Below are 18,659 nucleotides of genomic sequence, written 5' to 3'. Positions count from 1 at the left end.
GAGCCCATGAGCTGCAACTAAGGAGCCCACAAGCTGCAACTAAGACCCGGCACAACCAAAATAAATAAATAAAAATTTTTAAGAAAGTACATGGCATATACTCTCCATACACTTGAAAAAAAATTCCATTGATTTATGTTCTAATTCTTATTACTGCTTTTCTTTTGCTTGCTTTGGATATAATTTGCTCTTCTTTTTCTAGTTTCTCAAGGTGGAAGCTTAGATGATTGATTTAGATCTTTCTTCTTTTGTAATACATGCATTCAATGCTATAAATTTCCCACTAAGCACTGCTTCCATTGCATTGCACAAATTTTTATAATTTATATTGTCATTTTCATTTAGTTTAAAATATTTTAAAATTTCCCATATATCTTTTTTGATCCATATGTTATTTAGAAATATATTGTTTAATATCCATATATTTGGGGATTTTCAGTTCTCTCTCTGTTCTTAATTTCCAGTTTAATACCACTATGGTCTGAGAGCAGACATTGTATTATTTCTATGCTTTTACATTTATTAAAGTGTGTTTTATGGCCCAGAATGTGGCTATCTTGGTGAATGTTTCATGTGAACTTGAGAAGAATGTGTATTCTGCTGTTGTTGAATAAGTAGTCTATAGATACCAATTATATACAACTGATTAATGGCATTGTTAAGTTCAACTAGGGCCTTACTGATTTTCTGTCTGCTAGATGTATCCATTTCCAACAGGAGGTGATAGTGGATTCATCTACTTCTCCTTGTAATTCTATTACTTTTTGCCACATGTAGTTTCACACTGTCATCAGGCACATATACATTAAGGATTATTATGTCTTCTTGGAGAACTGACCTCTGTATCATTATGTAATGCCTGTCTTTATCCCTGATAATTTTCCTTGCTTTGAAGTCTGCTCTGTCTGAAATTATTATAGCTACAGTTGCTTTCTTTCAGTGTTAGCATGCTATAGTTTTCTCTATCCATTTACTTCTGTTCTTTCTTTTTACATTTTTTAATTGAAGCGTAGTTGATGTGTAATATTATATGTTACAGGTGTTATATACAGTATTTCACAAATTTTAAAGGTTATACTCCATTTATAGTTATTATAAAATATTGGCTATATTCCGTGTTGTACAATATATACTTGTAGCTTATTTTATACATAATGGTTTATACCTCTTAATCCCTTATTCCTATATTGCCCCTCCCCCTTTCCTTCTCCCCACTGGTAACCACTAGCTTGGTCTCTATATCTGTGAGTCTGTTTCTTTTTTCTTATATTGACTAGTTTGTTGTATTTTTTAGATTCCACACATAAGTGATATTATACAGTATTTCTCTTTCTCTGTCTGACTAACTTCACTTAGGATAATACCCTCCAAGTCCATGCATGTTGTTGCAAGTGGTAATTTTCATTCTTTTTTATGGCTGAGTAGTATTCCATTGTGTATGTGTATGTATATATATATATATATATATATATATATATATACACCACATTTTCTTTATCCATTCATCTGTTGATGGATGCTTGAATTGCTTCCATATTTTGGCAATTGTAAGCAATGCTGCTATAAACATTGGGGTGCCTGTATCTTTTCAAAATAGTGATTTTGTTTTTTTCGGATATATACCCAGGAGTGGAATTGCCGGGTCATAAGGTGGTTCTATTTTTAGTTTTTTGAGAAACCTCCCTACTGTTTTCCACAGTGGCTGCACCAATTTACATTCCCACTAACAGTGTAGGAGGGTTCCCTTTTCTCCACTTTGCTAACGTTTGTTATTTGTGCTCTTTTTGATGATAGCCATTCTGACAGGTATGAGATAATATCTCATCGTGGTTTTGATTTGCATTTTCCTGATGATTAGCAATGTTGAACATCTTTTCACGTTCATGTTGACCATCTGCATGTCCTCTTTGGAGAAATAGACATTCAGGTCTTTTGCACATTTTTAATTGGGTTGCTTGGGTTTTTTTGATGTTGAGTTGTATGGGCTGTTTATATATTTTGGATATTAACCCCTTATCGGTCACATCATTTGCAAATATTTTCTCCCATTCAGTAGGCTATCTTTTCATTTTGTTGATGGTTTTCCTTGCTGTGCAAAAGCTTTTAAGTTTAATTAGGTCCCATTTGTTTATTTTTGCTTTTATTTCCTTTGCTTTAGGAGACTGCTCCAAAAAAATATTGCTACAATTTATGTCAAAGAGTGTTCTTCCTATGTTTTCTTCTAGGAGTTTTATGGCTTCAGGTCTTATATTTAGGTCTATGAGTTTATTTTCGTATATGGTGTTGGAGAATGTTCTGATTTCATTCTTTTATATGTAGCTGTCCAGTATTCCCAGCGCCACTTATTGAAGAGGCTGTCTTTTCTACATTGTATATTCTTGCCTCCTTTGTCATAGATTAACTGACCATAAACACATGAGTTTTTTTCTGGGCTCTCTATTCTGTTCTAATCTATCCATTTACTTTTAATCTATATGTTTCTTTATACTTAAAGTAGGTTTTTTATTGACAACATATAATTGGTTCTTGTTTTTTGATCCACTTTAACAATAGCTGTCTTTTAATTGGTTCATTTAGACCCCTGATGGCCAAAGTGATTATTGATAGTTGGATTAATATCTACCATATCTATTTGTTGCACTTGGTCTTTGTTCCTATTTTATCTTCCACCCTTTTTCTGTCTTTTTGTAGTTTTAACCACGTTTTATATGATTCCATTTTCTCTTCTTTATTAGCATATCAGTTATACTTCCCTTTATTTTTTACTTTTTTAGTGATTGTCCCAGAGTTTACAATATACATTTACAACTAATCCAAGTCCACTTTTAAATAACACTATATCACTTCTCAAGCAGTGTAAGTACCTTATAATAACAAAATAATCCTCATTCCTCCCTTTCATCTTTTGTTATTGCTGTCATTCATTTCACTTATATATAAGCATATACATGATATATTCATGAGCATAATCAAATACATTGTTGCTCTTATTATTATTAATTTTTTTTCCGAATAGGCTCCTTTAATAATTAGTCAAAGAGGAAAAACAAACTGCCCACCATGTGTCTTCCATTGTCTTCCTTTTTTTTTTAATTGGAGTATAATTGCTTTACAATGTTGTGTTAGTTTCTGCTGTACAACAAAGTAAATCAGCTATGTGTATACATATATCCCCTCCCTCTTGGACCTCCCTCCTACCTCCCCCCATGCCGCCCATCTAGGTCATCACAGAGCACTGAGCTGAGCTCCCTGTACTATACTGCAGGTTCCCACTAGCTATCTGTTTCACATATGGCAGTGTATTTATGTCAAACCTAATCTCCCAATTCATCCTACCCTCCCCTTCCCCCCTGTGTCCACATATCCATTTTCTACATCTGTGTCTCTATTTCTGCCCTGGTGGTCTTATTATTTTGAATAAACTGTTAAAAAATAAAAGTTTTTATTTCACCTTCATTTATTCTGTCTTTGATGCCCTTCTTTTCTTTATGTAGATCCAAGTTTCTGACCTATATTATTTCCCTTCTCTCTAAAGAACTTCTAACATTTCTTGCAACAAATGGCAAGATTCCCTCAATTTTTGTTTGTCGGAGAAGGTCTTTATTTCGCTTTCATTTCTGAAGGATAATTTTGCAGGATACAGAATTCTAGGTTGATTTTTTTTCTCTCAACACTTTAAATTTTCACTTCTCTCTCTTCTTGCTTGCATGGTTTCTGAGAAGTCAGATGTAATTCTTATTTTTGCTCCTCTATAGGTGAGGTAATTTTGTACTCTGGCTTCTGTCAGAATTTATTCTTTATCTCTGATTTTCTTTAGTTTGAATATAATATGCCTTGGTGTAGCTTTTTTGACATTTATCCTGCTTGATGTTCTGAGATTCCTGACTCTGTAGTTTGATATCTGACATTAATTTGGATAAATTTTCAGTCATTATTGTTTCAAATATTTCTTCTGTTCCTTTCTTTCTTCTCCTTCTGGTACTCCCATTATACATATGCTACACCTTTGTATATGTCCACAGGTTTTGGATATTCTGTTTTTTTCAGTCTTTGTTCTCTCTGCTTTTCAATTTTAGAAGTTTGTATGGATATCCTCTAGATCACAAATTCTTTCCTCAGCTATGTCCAGTCTATTAACAAGCCTATCAAAGGAATTCTTCATTTCTGTTTCAGTGTTTTTGATCTCTAGCATTTTATTTTTTTAGTTCTTTCTTAGAATTTCCATCTCTTTGCTTACATTGCCTATTTGATCTTGCTTGAAGTCTACTTCACTCATCAGAGCCCTTAGCATGTTCATCACAGTTGTTTTAAATTCCTTTTCTGATAATTCCAACATCCCTGCCATGTCTGGTTCTGATGCTTATGCTGTCTCTTCAAATTGTGGTTTTGCCTTTCAGTGTGCCTTGTAATTTTTTTTCTTACAGCTACACATGATGTACTGAGTAAGAAAAACTGTAAATAGGTCTTTAGTAATTTGGTGGTAAGGTGTGGGGGGAGGGGAAAGTATTCTATTTTCATATATTAGGCCTTTCTTTCAGTGAGCCTATGCATCTGGACTATGAGCTTCATAAGTGTTTTTCAGTTTTTCTTCCCCCTTAGGTGGGGCAGGATGGCAAAAGGGGACTGAAGTTGGGTATTTCCTTCCCCTCTCAGTTAGGCTCTGATAATACCCCAGCAGGTTAGGCTCTGGTTCACTAGTTTCTCCTGACAGCTGGCCTTGTTAAGACAGAGTGCTCTAGCATATTTCAAAGTGGTTCCGTTTTCCCTCCTCCTGCCAGAAGCATAGGGGGATTTTTCTCCAATATTTACTGTGAGAACCTGTTGAGTTCCTGGAGGTAAATCACAAAATTGTGGGAGCCCCCATGACTGGGTCCTCCTGGAGTTTTTCATTCTCAGAGTTTTCCACACTGAATCTCCGGCAACTTGTCAATTATAGTTCAGGTTTTCCTACCTAGGAATGGTTCTCAGGGCAGTTTCTACCCATGAATCTCTGTTCTGGGTAGCTATTACTTCCTGTAGTTGCCTGTTTTTAAAATCTTCAGTTAATAGCAACTTCCAAGCACCTTATATGTGGAACTGGAAACCACTATTGAACATTTTAAAAATATTACTTTTTATCCTCTTCACCAAGACGCTTACATAGAGTCCAAAGTAAAGGCTCCAACAGCTAGCCATGGAAAGCGTGTGGCTGGAGAAGGCCAGCTGTCCCCAGACAAGTCCATACTTGCTAACATAAGTCAGAATTATCCTCACCACTCAGAAACTCAACGCTGCCAGAATTCCAGAGTTGACTTCACAGACGGTTACTGATTCATTCTTTAAAACTTCTGAGAGAGAAAGAAACTTTCTAGAATGTCAACTGTCGTGCTTTAACTCTCAAAGGAAATCTTTATCCCTTACATCACAATTAGTTAGGAAGGAGTGGAGGGGCCCAGTGTTCATCACTGTAGACCTGAGAACTCCCCACAATCAACTGAACAATTTTTAGACCTAATGTGATTATGACCTCCAAAGCAGGAGATCCAGTGAGCCTGCTTTTAAAGAATTACCAAAGGTATCTATAGGGAGATACCTGTCTTATAGCTTCTCTTTTGCTCATACAAAGCATTTCATAGAAAACAAGTCTGCAGTTGTCCCCAGGTAAAGTGACAATACACAAAGCTGCTCTGTCTAGAAGGACAGCAGAGGATCTTTCCTCCATCCATGTAAGAGCCAAAGGTATCCATATACAGTCTTAAAAAATTAGAGGGGAACTGGGATCATAATTGGCACTTATGTCATAGAGTGTTCTGCCTATGTTCTCCTCTAAGAGTTTGATAGTTTCTTAGAGGAAAACATAGGCAGAACACTCTATGACATAAATCACAGCAAGATCCTTTTTGACCCACCTCCTAGAGAAATGGAAATAAAAACAAAAATAAACAAATGGGACCTAATGAAACTTCAAAGCTTTTGCACAGCAAAGGAAACCATAAACAAGACCAAAAGACAACCCTCAGAATGGGAGAAAATATTTGCAAATGAAGCAACTGACAAAGGATTCATTTCCAAAATTTACAAGCAGCTCATGTAGCTCAATAACAGAAAAACAAACAACCCAATCCAAAAATGGGCAGAAGACCTAAATAGACATTTCTCCAAAGAAGATATACAGACTGCCAACAAACACATGAAAGAATGCTCAACATCATTAATCATTAGAGAAATGCAAATCAAAACTACAATGAGGTATCATCACACACCAGTCAGAATGGCCATCATCAAAAAATCTAGAAACAATAAATGCTGGAGAGGGTGTGGAGAAAAGGGAACACTCTTGCACTGCTGGTGGGAATCTGAGCTGGTTCAGCCACTATGGAGAACAGTATGGAGGTTCCTTAAAAAACTACAAATAGAACTACCATATGACCCAGCAATCCCACTACTGGGCATATACCCTGAGAAAACCATAATTCAAAAAGAGTCATGTACCAAAATGTTCATTGCAGCTCTATTTACAATAGCCCAGAGATGGAAACAACCTAAGTGCCCATCATCGGATGAATGGATAAAGAAGATGTGACACATATATACAATGGAATATTACCCAGCCATAAAAAGAAACAAAATTGAACTATTTGTAATGAGGTGGACGGACCTAGAGTCTGTCATACAGAGTGAAGTAAGTCAGAAAGAGAAAGACAAATACCGTATGCTAACACATATATATGGAATTTAAGAAAAAAAAAATGTCATGAAGAACCTAGGGGTAAGACAGGAATAAAGACACAGACCTACTGGAGAACAGACTTGAGGATATGGGGAGGGGGAAGGGTGAGCTGTGACAGGGCGAGAGAGAGGTATGGACATATATACACTAACAAACGTAAGGTAGATTGCTAGTGGGAAGCAGCCGCATGGCACAGGGATATCGGCTCGGTGCTTTGTGACCGCCTAGAGGGGTGGGATAGGGAGGGTGGGAGGGAGGGAGACGCAAGAGGGAAGAGATATGGGAACATATGTATATGTATAACTGATTCACTTTGTTATAAAGCAGAAACTAACACACCATTGTAAAGCAATTATACCCCAATAAAGATGTTAAAAAAATAATAATAATAATTGGCACTTATATTGAGGATTACAGACCTTTGATAACATATATCCTATTCATAAGATGCTATATCATTAAGAGTAACCATATCCTTTAAATGCATGTTTGAAAGTTAAGCCCTATCTAACTTTCTATTCAGAAATCTGAGACCTTAAAAAAGGGTTCCTTTCCATTTCATTTCAAGAATACCTTGGATTTTTTTCTCCTATAGAAATTTTAAGTTATATTGACATGGGAAAGTGTATAGCAAAAATTAGATGAGCATATGTATGTATCTATTCAAAACAAAAGTTATAAGGAAAAAACAACTACCCTCAGGCTTCCCTGGTGGCGCAGTGGTTGAGAGTCCGCCTGCTGATGCAGGGGACACGGGTTCGTGCCCCAGTCCGGGAAGATCCCACATGCCGCGGAGCGGCTGGGCCCATGAGCCATGGCCACTAGGCCTGCGCATCCAGAGCCTGTGCTCCACAACGGGAGAGGCCACAACAGTGAGAGGCCTGCGTACCGCAAAACAAAAAAACAAAAAAACAAAAAAACCTACCCTCAATATGTCTGATGCTCTTGGTTATTTTCTATTCTATTTTGTTTTTTAAAATGCTGCTCATGACCCACTAGAAGACCTTCTAATGGTTAGTGATCCAAAGTTTAAAATATTGATTTAGTCAACTATCCTCTGGAAACAAATATGGAAGCAAATAATAAATAAAATAAACCGGAAAAAAAGTTTTAAAATAATGGTTACTTACCTGGTTGATGCAAAAACAACATTGAATGGCATCTGTTGATAAAATGGAAGGAAAGGCCTGGGGGAGAAAGGAAAACACAAATGTGTGGTACTTTTGCATTGTGTGCTCTCTGAGCTTTCTTCCATTGTTAATATTTGTCCCTTGAAATCAGTGAGTTTGAATACTTCATATATCAGTAATTCTCAAACTTTGGCATACACAAAAATCACTGGGGAGTGGGAAGATTCTTGTTTAAAATTCAAATTCCCAAGTCTAGCCCAGGAGATTCAGTAGATACAAGGTAGAGCCAGTGAATCTACATTTTTAATAAACATCCCAGTGTGTTCTCTGAAGATGGGAAACAAGCCATACTCTGAGAAACTGCCCTATACTTGGGCTTCAGCTGGTCATTAGTCCCCAGCAACTTCTCAAGTTCCCTGAGATATTCTGAAATTCCCAATGATTTACTTTAAAAAGTTTCCCCCCAAAAGTCTAGGAATTGAGTATAGTATGTTAAGAATTTAACATTTCTCTGAAAAAATCAGCATAATGTGGACTACAAGTTTACTTTTCTCAAATGAGTTTATGTAGATATAACATCAAGACTATTTTGCTAACTCAGATAGGACCTATAGGGAAATCCTCATCTTATTTTAATCTGATCTGAGTGTATGATTATCACATGAGTATTACTCACAAATGAAACAAAGTGAATCTTTTGACCATGTTGGTTTTGGCAACATTCACACAAAGAGAGCAAATTTCACCTATTTGCCCTCTTTTAACACTTTCCCCTGCACTATGGCTGTCATGGTGTCTTTGCTCTATCTCACTTCATTTGATAACTTCATTTTGTTCTCAAATATACATTCTTATTTGCAATTAGTACCTCTAATGCCAGGCAGACTTAGTTGGAACCACAACTCTACCACTTGCTAATTTATGTGACCTTAAGCAATTTACTTCTCCTCTCTTGGTCTCAGCTTCCTTACTGGTAAAATGGGGATAATATATCTTATCCTATATTTCTGTTCTGAAAATTGATATTATATGTAAAGCACTTATAAAGTGATGCCTGGCACACTGCATGCACTTAAAAATGAGAGCTGCTATCATTATTACAAAGTGGTCTCTAACAATACTAGGGCTCATATTCACAGTAACTATTTTCTACCTTTCAAAATATTTATAGCGATTCTTTCCAGTAACATCGGGATCTTCATAAACTTCTTTAGGCATCGGAAAAGAAGTGTCAGTTCTAAAACGAAGCAGGAAAACATTATTCAAGTCTAACATATAATTTCCAATTCATATTTATATGTCTATAAAGTAGGGAATACACAGGGTAGCTCATACTGAAAGCAAAGTCTTCTATAACATGCATCTTACTGTTCTACATCTCAGACTAGAATAGTTACTTTCCCTGAGCCAGGAAACCAGGAGCCAACAAGTGGAACTGAAAGCTAATAAATGAGTAGACTTACGAAATCTCACATACGAAACTACTCACTTTTAGTTAATAGCACATGAGAATTACAAAATTTTAAAAAATGAAGTTTTATGTCTAGGCTGTAAGGTAGCATTTTAAAAGAAATTTACTAGGTATGAATTTGTAAATATTCCTTAAAAGAATAAGCAATTCAAGAGATCTGTCTCTGAAGGTGCCTTGGCTGCAAGTGTCCAAAAAGTGTATTTGGATACTAGCAGAAAAGTACACTTGCAATTTCTAAGATGAATCAAAGAAACAACAAACGCATTCACTTCTACTATTAAGTTATCACTTAATATACATATGCACTCCAACCTTTGGAGAACATCTACTAACCAATAAACCTATAACCATTGCTCCTGAATCAGGCTTGTTCTGGTCAAAGGGCTTAAGAAAGAGAATTTGAGCTCAATTGGTCTAGGTATAACATCACAACTGTACATTTTTTTTTAAAGATTTTTTTTTTGATGTGGGCCATTTTTAAAGTCTTTATTGAATTTGTTACAATATTGCTTCTGTTTTATGTTTTGGTTTTTTAGCCACGAAGCATGTGGGATCTTAGTTCCCTGACCAGGGATTGAACCTGCACCCCCTGCATTGGAAGGCGAAGTCTTAACCACTGGACCACCAGGGAAGTCCCTGTATATTTTAAAATAATACAGAATGAATAAATAAAATTTTTAAGAAGAAAAATGCATTCATTAAAAACATGAGTAGCAGCTGAAGCTACCTGACACTTACACAGCAAGTTTCCGGAGGGCTTCTTTGTGTCTCTCCTCATGTCCCTTCCAGTCCCGACTGATGAATGATGGAACAGGATCTGCCTTGCTCCAATATACAGAATATCTTGGATAATGAAACAGGCTACTGAACATGGTTCTATACCTGGGAACCCTTCTCTAATGTTAGGACAGGAAGGCAGGGGAAAAAAGGACAAAATTATATCATCAGATTTTCTGAAGTATTTTACTACTGCAAACTTTTTAAAGGCACAAAACAGTGTATATGACATCGGCTATTGGTATATGCATAGACTATCTCTAGAAGGGTACTCAAGAAACTGATGCTAATGGATGATTATGTGAAGAGGGCTAAGGGTAGCATTTACTTTATACCATATAAGCTTTTGTACTATTTGAACTCTTTCAACACAGGCATATATTACTTTTCCCATTGAAATAACTTAGGTTATAATGGGACCTTTATTCACTATTAGTTAGTTAATCCTCACACTGGGCCACAAGTATTAAGATACTTTGTCCCCTGGTAATCGTGGCAAAGTAATCTCTGCAGAATATAAAATCCAGTGGAGAGTTGGTGATTAGTCAATCTGATCAGCGCAGTTAGCCAAACTAGATGGTTCAGGTCCATTAGGCTACCTTAGTGGATGAATAAGACCTACCAGTCTGCTTCGAATCAGGGTGGCCTGAATATTTGCCTGGTTGTGGTCTTTCTCACTTGACATGATAAACAGTGGATCTGTGAAATAAACAATAAGGTAGTATAAGGAATAGAACATATCTACTCCTAGGCAGAGAATAATAGTAAAGAAATATAATTTCTTAATTGGAAAACAAATTAGAAAACTTAGATATTGCCTAGCTCTGCAGAAGCTCATAGCCTTATTACTCTACCACCAGTGAGGGTCTATGAGATGCATTTATTTTCTGTGTATTCCAACGTCAGTTAATAGAATCAGAATGCAAAAAGAAGGCTGAACATGTTTTCAAGCACCATAGCCTAAATAGGCTCTCTTCTCTCCTACGAACAAACCACCTTCTGGGTCTGGATAGTCCTGGAAATACTGCAAGAAGAAAGACCATGTATATACACACAACACTCATTTCCGAGGGAAAGAAACAATAACTTTGGGCACTATCTCCTATATTCAGTTCACAGGAGAGATACAAACTCTTAACAGTGTATCACCCATAACTGGTAGACAGGGTAAGAAAATGTCATTCTCTAATCAGAGATAAAGAAGATCAGCTATTTTTAGAATTCACCTCTTAAGATGGGACTAAGTTATTTCTCCCAGTTCAAAAAAGATTGCCCTGCTGCTATAAGTATGGGTTTGTTAGATATATCTCTAAAGTGACAAAGAATATTCATGACTGATTATACTATCCCTTAAAATCAAACAATTTGACATTAAGTTCACAAGCAATCTTCAGATACAGACTTGATTTATCAAGTAGACATCTCTTGAGAAACAAATACCCTGACCAACTAGTCTAGACATCTTGGTAACATATATTTCTCCACAGAAATTATTAAATTGGTATTGTGATTTAGAAATAAATCTCTTTTGAATTTAGATGATGTAAGTCAATTTCCAGAACCTAATGACTCCTCAGTTACCCAGTTGTAGACGAACAGCACAACTGCAACCACTGACCCAGTGATTTCTTTTAAATCATTTAAAATAAGAGTATGTAGAAATTTCACTTTGTCTTATACTGTTTCCAGTATATCAGAGATGTTGAAGCTATAGTCTTTCTTCTGTTTAAACAGGTGCATTCATTCTGTCTTCAAATTCAGTAGCCTATAATCTGAGGCCATAAAATGTGGTCTCTTCATTCCTAATCAGCCCAGTCTCCATCACTTCTCAACTCGATATCACTGGGTCAGTGGTTGCAATTGTGCTGGTCAACTGAAATTAATTTAACCCACATTTCTCCTAAGTCTGAATAATAAATAATAAACCATTCTCCTCTTATTTCCATAAGGAGTGTGAAGACATGATATCTACAGGAACATTTTTACATCTATAAAAGATAATGACACAATACTCTATGATTTGTGACTACACATTCTACAACATAGCCTAAAACAGTGCTCAAATGGCAGTGGAGAGGCCTCTGAGATGCCCAAGTAACAGCAGTCACCAGGTCATTACTTGCTTACTCCTAGACAGTTATTAAGTGCTTTATGTGCAATATTCCGTTTAATCCTCAAAAAACCCAATGAGGTCGGCACTAGGCCTCCATTTTATAGAAAAGGAAACCAAGGCTTCAAGAAGTCAGCAACTGAGGGGATCAAAATGGTGGAGTAGGAGGACATGGAGCTCATCTCCCCCCATAAACACATCAAAAATATATCTACATGTGGGACAGTTCTCAATGAAAACTAACTGGAAACTGGCAGAAGAACTGCTATACAACCAAAGCTGCAATAAAGATCTCCATGTAACTGGGTATGATGGGAAAAAAAGGTACCAGATCAGGACCTGCATCCCTGGGAGGGATCTGAAAGGAAGAAAAGGTCCACATGGGTGGACCTTCACTCTGGGGAGTGAGCAGATCAAGCCACAGTTTGGGCATCCAATTCCTGGGATTCCTGCACAGAGGAGTAAAGCCCCCTTGCCTGCTGGGAAATTCACTGAGACAGACAGAAAGAGTGAAGAAGTCTAGACTCTACTCGATAGGACTGCATGTGTGCTGGCTTGCTAACAATCAGGGATGAGACAGCCTTGCACTGGTGGCTGCCACCTCACTGCACTTCCCAATCCAAATGGGCGGATGCCCGAGCCCCACTCAGTCCACACCACAGCTTGGCACGAGATCTGGGCAGAGACCTGGCCTAGCTGTGCAGAGACAGACCAGAGGGCCTGGGAGGTTATCGGGGTTGGGGGGCCCTGCAGAGCCCATTATAAGTGCACGCACAGGGGCAGTGGGTCTAGCTGGGCAGAAATTGTCAGCGTGTGTACCTGGTGGCACCACAAGAGTGTGAAGGGGCTAAGTACTGAATCTCAGGCAGACAGGCCCTGGGCAGGGGTATGCAGCAGTTCATTTGCCAGCAAGAGAGCCCAGGCTCCGCCCATTCCACACCACAGCTTAGCACTACGTCTGGGGAATAACGGTCCTGGGAAAAGACTGCCACAGAGGCAGCCCAGATCTCAGGCAGCAAAGCAGCCAGCTCAACTCCTGCAACCACAACCTGACCGCCAGCCCCAGCCTAGCAAATGCCCTAGCCCCACCCACTCCACACCACAGCCCTGCACTAGATCTGGGATGAACACCACAGAGAAAGGGACGTGAACTTAGACTGCTTCTGAGTGGAACCACGGATGCCCACACAGGTGGTGTACAGGTCTTCTGTGACCACACGGGCCTCATTTGCTTCAGGATTTACCTCCCTTGGGGCAGGGTGCACACTCAAGGGCTACGGAGCTTGATCGAACCCAATCCTCAGGCCATCTATTCCAACAACTGGGGAGCAGGCCCCACCCCCAAAAGTACGGTGACAGCCACGGAGCAGAGAGGAAGCCCCGCCTCACATCCAGCACAGGCTCTAGATACGACAACACCAAGCACACCCCCTATCAAGGGGGTAACGACCAGCACACCCTGAGGAAAAATGTGGCTGGCATCCATACCAAAACCAGCCCTTGCACCAAAAATACTGGAGACATACCGTCTTTGCAGGGTCAATCCCACATAAAAACACCCCTTCAAGACCACAGTAGACAGCTGTTTCTCCTAAATTCATAGACAGAGAAAATTAAGTAAAATTAAAAAGCACAGGAACTATTTCCAATCAACAGAACAAGAGAAATCCCCTGAAAGAACAAATAATGAAACAGACCTCACCAGTCTACTAGACCTTGAGTTCAAAAAGAAGGTAATAAAAATGCTAAAGGAATTAAGAAAGATTATCAATAGAAATGCAGATCGCTGTAACAAGGAACTAGAAACTATAAAGATGAACCAATCAAAATTAGACAATTCAATTGCTGAGATAAAAACCAATCTAGAATCAATGAATAGCAGACTAAATGACACAGAAGAATGAGTAAGTGATCTGGAAGATAGAATAATGGAAATTATTCAATCAGAACAGCAGACAGAAAGACAAGTGAAAAAAATAAAGGCAACATACAAGATCTATGGGATAATATGAAGTATGCCAACCTACACATAATAGGGGTTCTAGAAGGAGAAGAGAGAGAGAGAGAGAAGGGGATCAAGAATATATTTGAAGAAATTATGGCTGAAAAGTTCCCAAACATAAATAAGGAAATAGATATCCAGGTACAGGAAGCAAAGAGGGTCCCAAACAAAATGAACACAAACAGACCCACACCAAGACATATCATAATTAAAACAGCAAAAGTTAAAGATAAACAGAGAATTCTAAATGCAGCAAAAAAACAAAGAGTTAGTTACAAGGAAAGCCTCATAAGGCTATCAGCTGATTTCTCTACAGAAACTTTGCAGGCCAGAAGGGAGGGCCATGGTATATTCAAAGTCCTGAAACGGGAAAAACTGCAACCCAGGATACTCTACCCAGCAAGATTATCATTTAGAATAGAAGGAGAGGTTTAAAAATATCTCAGGGGCTTCCCTGGTGGCGCAGTGGTTGAGAGTCCACCTGCCAACGCAGGGGACACGGGTTTGAGCCCTGGTCCAGGAAGATCCCACATGCCATGGGGCAACTAAGCCCATGCGCCACAACTACTGAGCCTGCGCTCTACAGCCCACAAGCCACAACTACTGAGCCCACGTGCCACAACTACTGAAGCCCGTGAGCCTAGAGCCCGTGCTCCACAACAAGAGAAGTCACCGCAGTGAGAAACCCAAGCACTGCAATGAAGAGTAGCCCCCACTCGCCTCAACTAGAGAAAGCCTGCACGCAGCAATGAAAATAAAAATAAATAAATAAAAAGAATAAAATAAATAAATTAAAAAACAAAAGATACTAGCAAACTGATTCCAACAATACATTAAAAGGATCATACACCATGATCAAGTAGGATTTATCCCAGAGATGCAAGGATTTTTCAATATCCGCAAATCAATCAGCGGGATACACCCTTAACAAACTGAAGAATAAAAGCCATATGAAAATCTCAATAGGTACAGAAAAAGCTTTTGATAAAATTCAACATCCATTTATGATAAAAAAAACTCTTCAGAAAGTGGACACAGAGGGAACCAACCTCAACATAATAAAGGCCATATATGACAAACCCACAGCTAATATCATACTCAGTGATGAAAAGCAGAAAGTATTTCCTCTAAGATCAGGAAGAAGACAAGGATGTCCACTGTCACCACTTTTATTGAACAGTTTTGGAAGTCCTAGCCACAGTAATCAGAGAAGAAAAATAAATAAAAGGAATCCAAATTAAAAAGAATAAGTAAAACTGTCATTGTTTGCACATGACATGATGCTATACCTAGAAAATCCTAAAGACGCTATCAGAAAACTACTAGAGCTCATCAGTGAATTTGGTAAAGTTGCTAGATACAAAATTAATGTACAGAAAATGGTTGCATTTCTATACACTAACAAAGCAATATCAGAAAGAGAAATTAAGGAAACAATCCTGTTTACATTATATCAAAAAGAATAAAACACCTAGAAATAAACCTACCTAAGGAGGCAAAAGACCTCTACTCTGAAAACTATAAGACACTGATGAAAGAAACTGAAGATGACACAAACAGATGGAAAGAATGAAACAGATGGAAAAACCATGTTCTTGAATTGGAAGAATCCATATTGTTAAAATGACCATACTACCCAAGGCAATCTACAGATTCAATGAAATCCCTATCAAATTACCAATGGCATTTTCACAGAACTAGAAAAAAAATTTTTTTAATTTGGATGGAAACACACAAGACCCCGAATAGCCAAAACAATCTTGAGAAAGAAGAACAGAGCTGGAGGAATCACACTCTCTGACTTCACACTATACTACAAAGCTACAATAATCAAAACAGTATGGTACTGGCACAAAAACAGACATACAGATCAATGGAACAGAATAGAGAGCCCAGAAGTAAACCCATACACCCACAGGCAATTAATCTATGACAAAGGAGGCAAGAAAATACAATGGAGAAGAGACAATCTCTTCAATAAGTAGTGCTGGGAAAACTGGACAGCTACATGTAAAAGAATGAAATTAGAACATTCTCTAACACCATATACAAAAATAAACTCAAGATGGATTAAAGACCTAAGTGTAAGACCAGATACTATAAAACTCCTAGAGGAAACCATAGGCAGAAGACTCTGACATAAATCATAGCAATAATTTCTTTGGATCCATCTCCTAGAGTAATGGAAACAAAACCAAAAATAAACAAATGGGACCTAATTAAACTTAAAACCTTTTGCATAGCAAAGGAAACCATAAACAAAACAAAAAGACAACCTACAAAGTGGGAAAAAATATTTGCAAATGATGCTACCAACAAGGGATTAATTTCCAAAATACACCAACAGCTCATATACTTTAATACCAAAAAAACAAAGAGCCCAATAAAAAGTGACCAGAATACCTAAATAGATATTTCTCCAAGAAGGCATATAGATGCCCAACAGGCACATGAAAAGGTGTTTGATATTGCTAATTATTAGAGAAATGCAAATCAAAACTACAATGAGGTATCACCTCACATCAGAATGGCCATCATTAACAAGTCTACAAATAATAAATACTGGAGAGAGTGTGGAGAAAAAGGAACCCTCCTACACTGTTGGTGGGAATGTAAATTGGTGCAGCCACTATGGAGAACAGCATGGAGGTTCTTTAAAAACCTAAAAATAGAGTTACCGTATGATCCTTAAATCCCACTCCTGGGCATTTATCTGGAGAACACTCTAATTTGAAGATACATGCACCCCAAAGTTCATAGCAGCACTATTTACAATAGCCAAGACCTGGAAGCAACCTAAATGAACATCAACAGATGAACGGATAAAGAAGATGCTGTGTGTGTATGTATGTATGTATGTGTATGTATATATATACCCCACATATATATATGTATATACAATGGACTATTACTCAGCCATAAAAAAGAATGAAATAATGACATTTGCAGCAACATGGACAGGGCTTCCCTGGTGGCACAGTGGTTGAGAGTCCACCTGCCGATGCAGGGAACACGGGTTCGTGCCCCGGTCCGGGAGGATCCCACGTGCCGTGGAGCGGCTGGGCCCGTGAGCCATGGCCGCTGAGCCTGCGCGTCCAGAGCCTGTGCTCCGCAATGGGAGAGGCCACAACAGTGAGAGGCCCGTGTACCGCAAAAAAAAAAAAAAAAATGATACAAATGAACTTATTTACAAAACAGAAACAGACTCACAGACGTAGAAAACAAACTTATGGTTACCAAAGGGGATAATGAGGGGGGAGAGATAAATTAGGAGTTTGGGATTAACATATACGCACTACTATACGTAAAACAGATAAACAAAAAAGACCTACTGTATTGCACAGGAAACTATATCCAATATCTTATAATAACCTATAAAAGAATCTGAAAAAGTATATTATACGTGTGTGTATATATATATATGTATCTGAATCACTTTGTTGTACATCTGAAACTAACACAACATTGTAAATTAATTCTACTTAAATTTTTTAAATGGTTAAAAATTTTAATTAAAAAAAATTTTTTAAGAAAAGATGAAAAGAATATTTTACTAAATACGAGAAGAAAGAGCTAAAAAGAATTGAAAGTTTTCCCTCTGGGAGGTAATAATCAAAAGGGCAGGAGAGTGTGGGGAAGAGAAGTGCTGTTTTGTTTGGTTCTGGCTTTGGTATGTTTGGATCAGCCACTTCATTTACATGATTTCATAAACTTATAATTTGCAGATGTCTGGAGCTCTTGCCAACTTGTTTCCTACCAACTAACCAGAGCAACAATTTCTGTTTTGGCTCAACCAAGTTGCAGTCCAAGCAGCAGGCACAGCCCAGTGTCTCTTTACCTCATGTCTGCACCAAGTGTCCCTCACCTTCCCCTTAGTTTTTCTCTGTGACCTGGAGACTTGAAAATCCATGGGAAATGCATATCACCTTCACATGTCTCTTACTGAGGATACATAAAGCAAAGTTTTAACCAAAGAGAAACGGAAGCCAGCAGGTAAATTCTCCTTCCACTCCAGGGCTGGATTATCGATAGGCAAAGTAACACATACTGCTTCTCAGAAAAATGGTTTTACTTTTACTTGATACAAACTTTGTGGTAATCACCTTGGTAACACATGGTTTTATTTTCTCTCTGACATTCCCTGTCTCAGTCACATTTCCCTATCTCTGGTTTCTTTTGGATTGTACTTCTTAATAAAGCAGTATCCTATGAACGTTTACCTCAAGGTCTGCTTTTGGAAAAGCCCACAGGAAAACAGCTGACATCAGGGAAAAAAAAAATAGAAAAAGAAGAACAAACAAAACCCAAAGTCAGAAGAAGGAAGGAAATAATAAAGATCAGCGAGGAAATAAGATAGAGATAAAATAATCATAGAAAAGATCAATAAAACCAAGTGCTGTTTTTGTTTTTTTTTTTAAAAGAGGAACAAAATTGCCAAACCTCTAGCCAGGCTCACCAAG

General features: G+C 37.8%; 1 protein-coding gene across 3 annotated transcripts in view; it reads right to left on the bottom strand.

Moving 5' to 3' along the window:
• The window catches only part of CFAP91 (cilia and flagella associated protein 91), a 149,864-nt gene that overhangs the window by 125,581 nt on the left and 5,624 nt on the right, over positions 1-18,659 (bottom strand). For all 3 annotated transcript variants that reach the window (XM_022561242.3, XM_030760826.2, XM_089910577.1), the window contains 4 exons: positions 10,710-10,786; positions 10,049-10,206; positions 8,993-9,076; positions 7,840-7,896 (listed from right to left, as the gene is read on the bottom strand). In XM_022561242.3, the coding sequence (XP_022416950.1) occupies positions 7,840-7,896; positions 8,993-9,076; positions 10,049-10,206; positions 10,710-10,786 (376 nt within the window). The remainder of the gene's footprint in view (positions 1-7,839; positions 7,897-8,992; positions 9,077-10,048; positions 10,207-10,709; positions 10,787-18,659) is intronic.

The sequence above is a fragment of the Delphinapterus leucas genome, chromosome 4 (genome assembly GCF_059928025.1).
Source record: "Delphinapterus leucas isolate spDelLeu-1000000601 "Yukka" chromosome 4, BTC_Dleu_Yukka2, whole genome shotgun sequence".
NCBI classification, from domain to species: Eukaryota; Metazoa; Chordata; class Mammalia; order Artiodactyla; family Monodontidae; genus Delphinapterus; species Delphinapterus leucas.
This window is presented reverse-complemented; position numbering and strand designations above follow the sequence as displayed.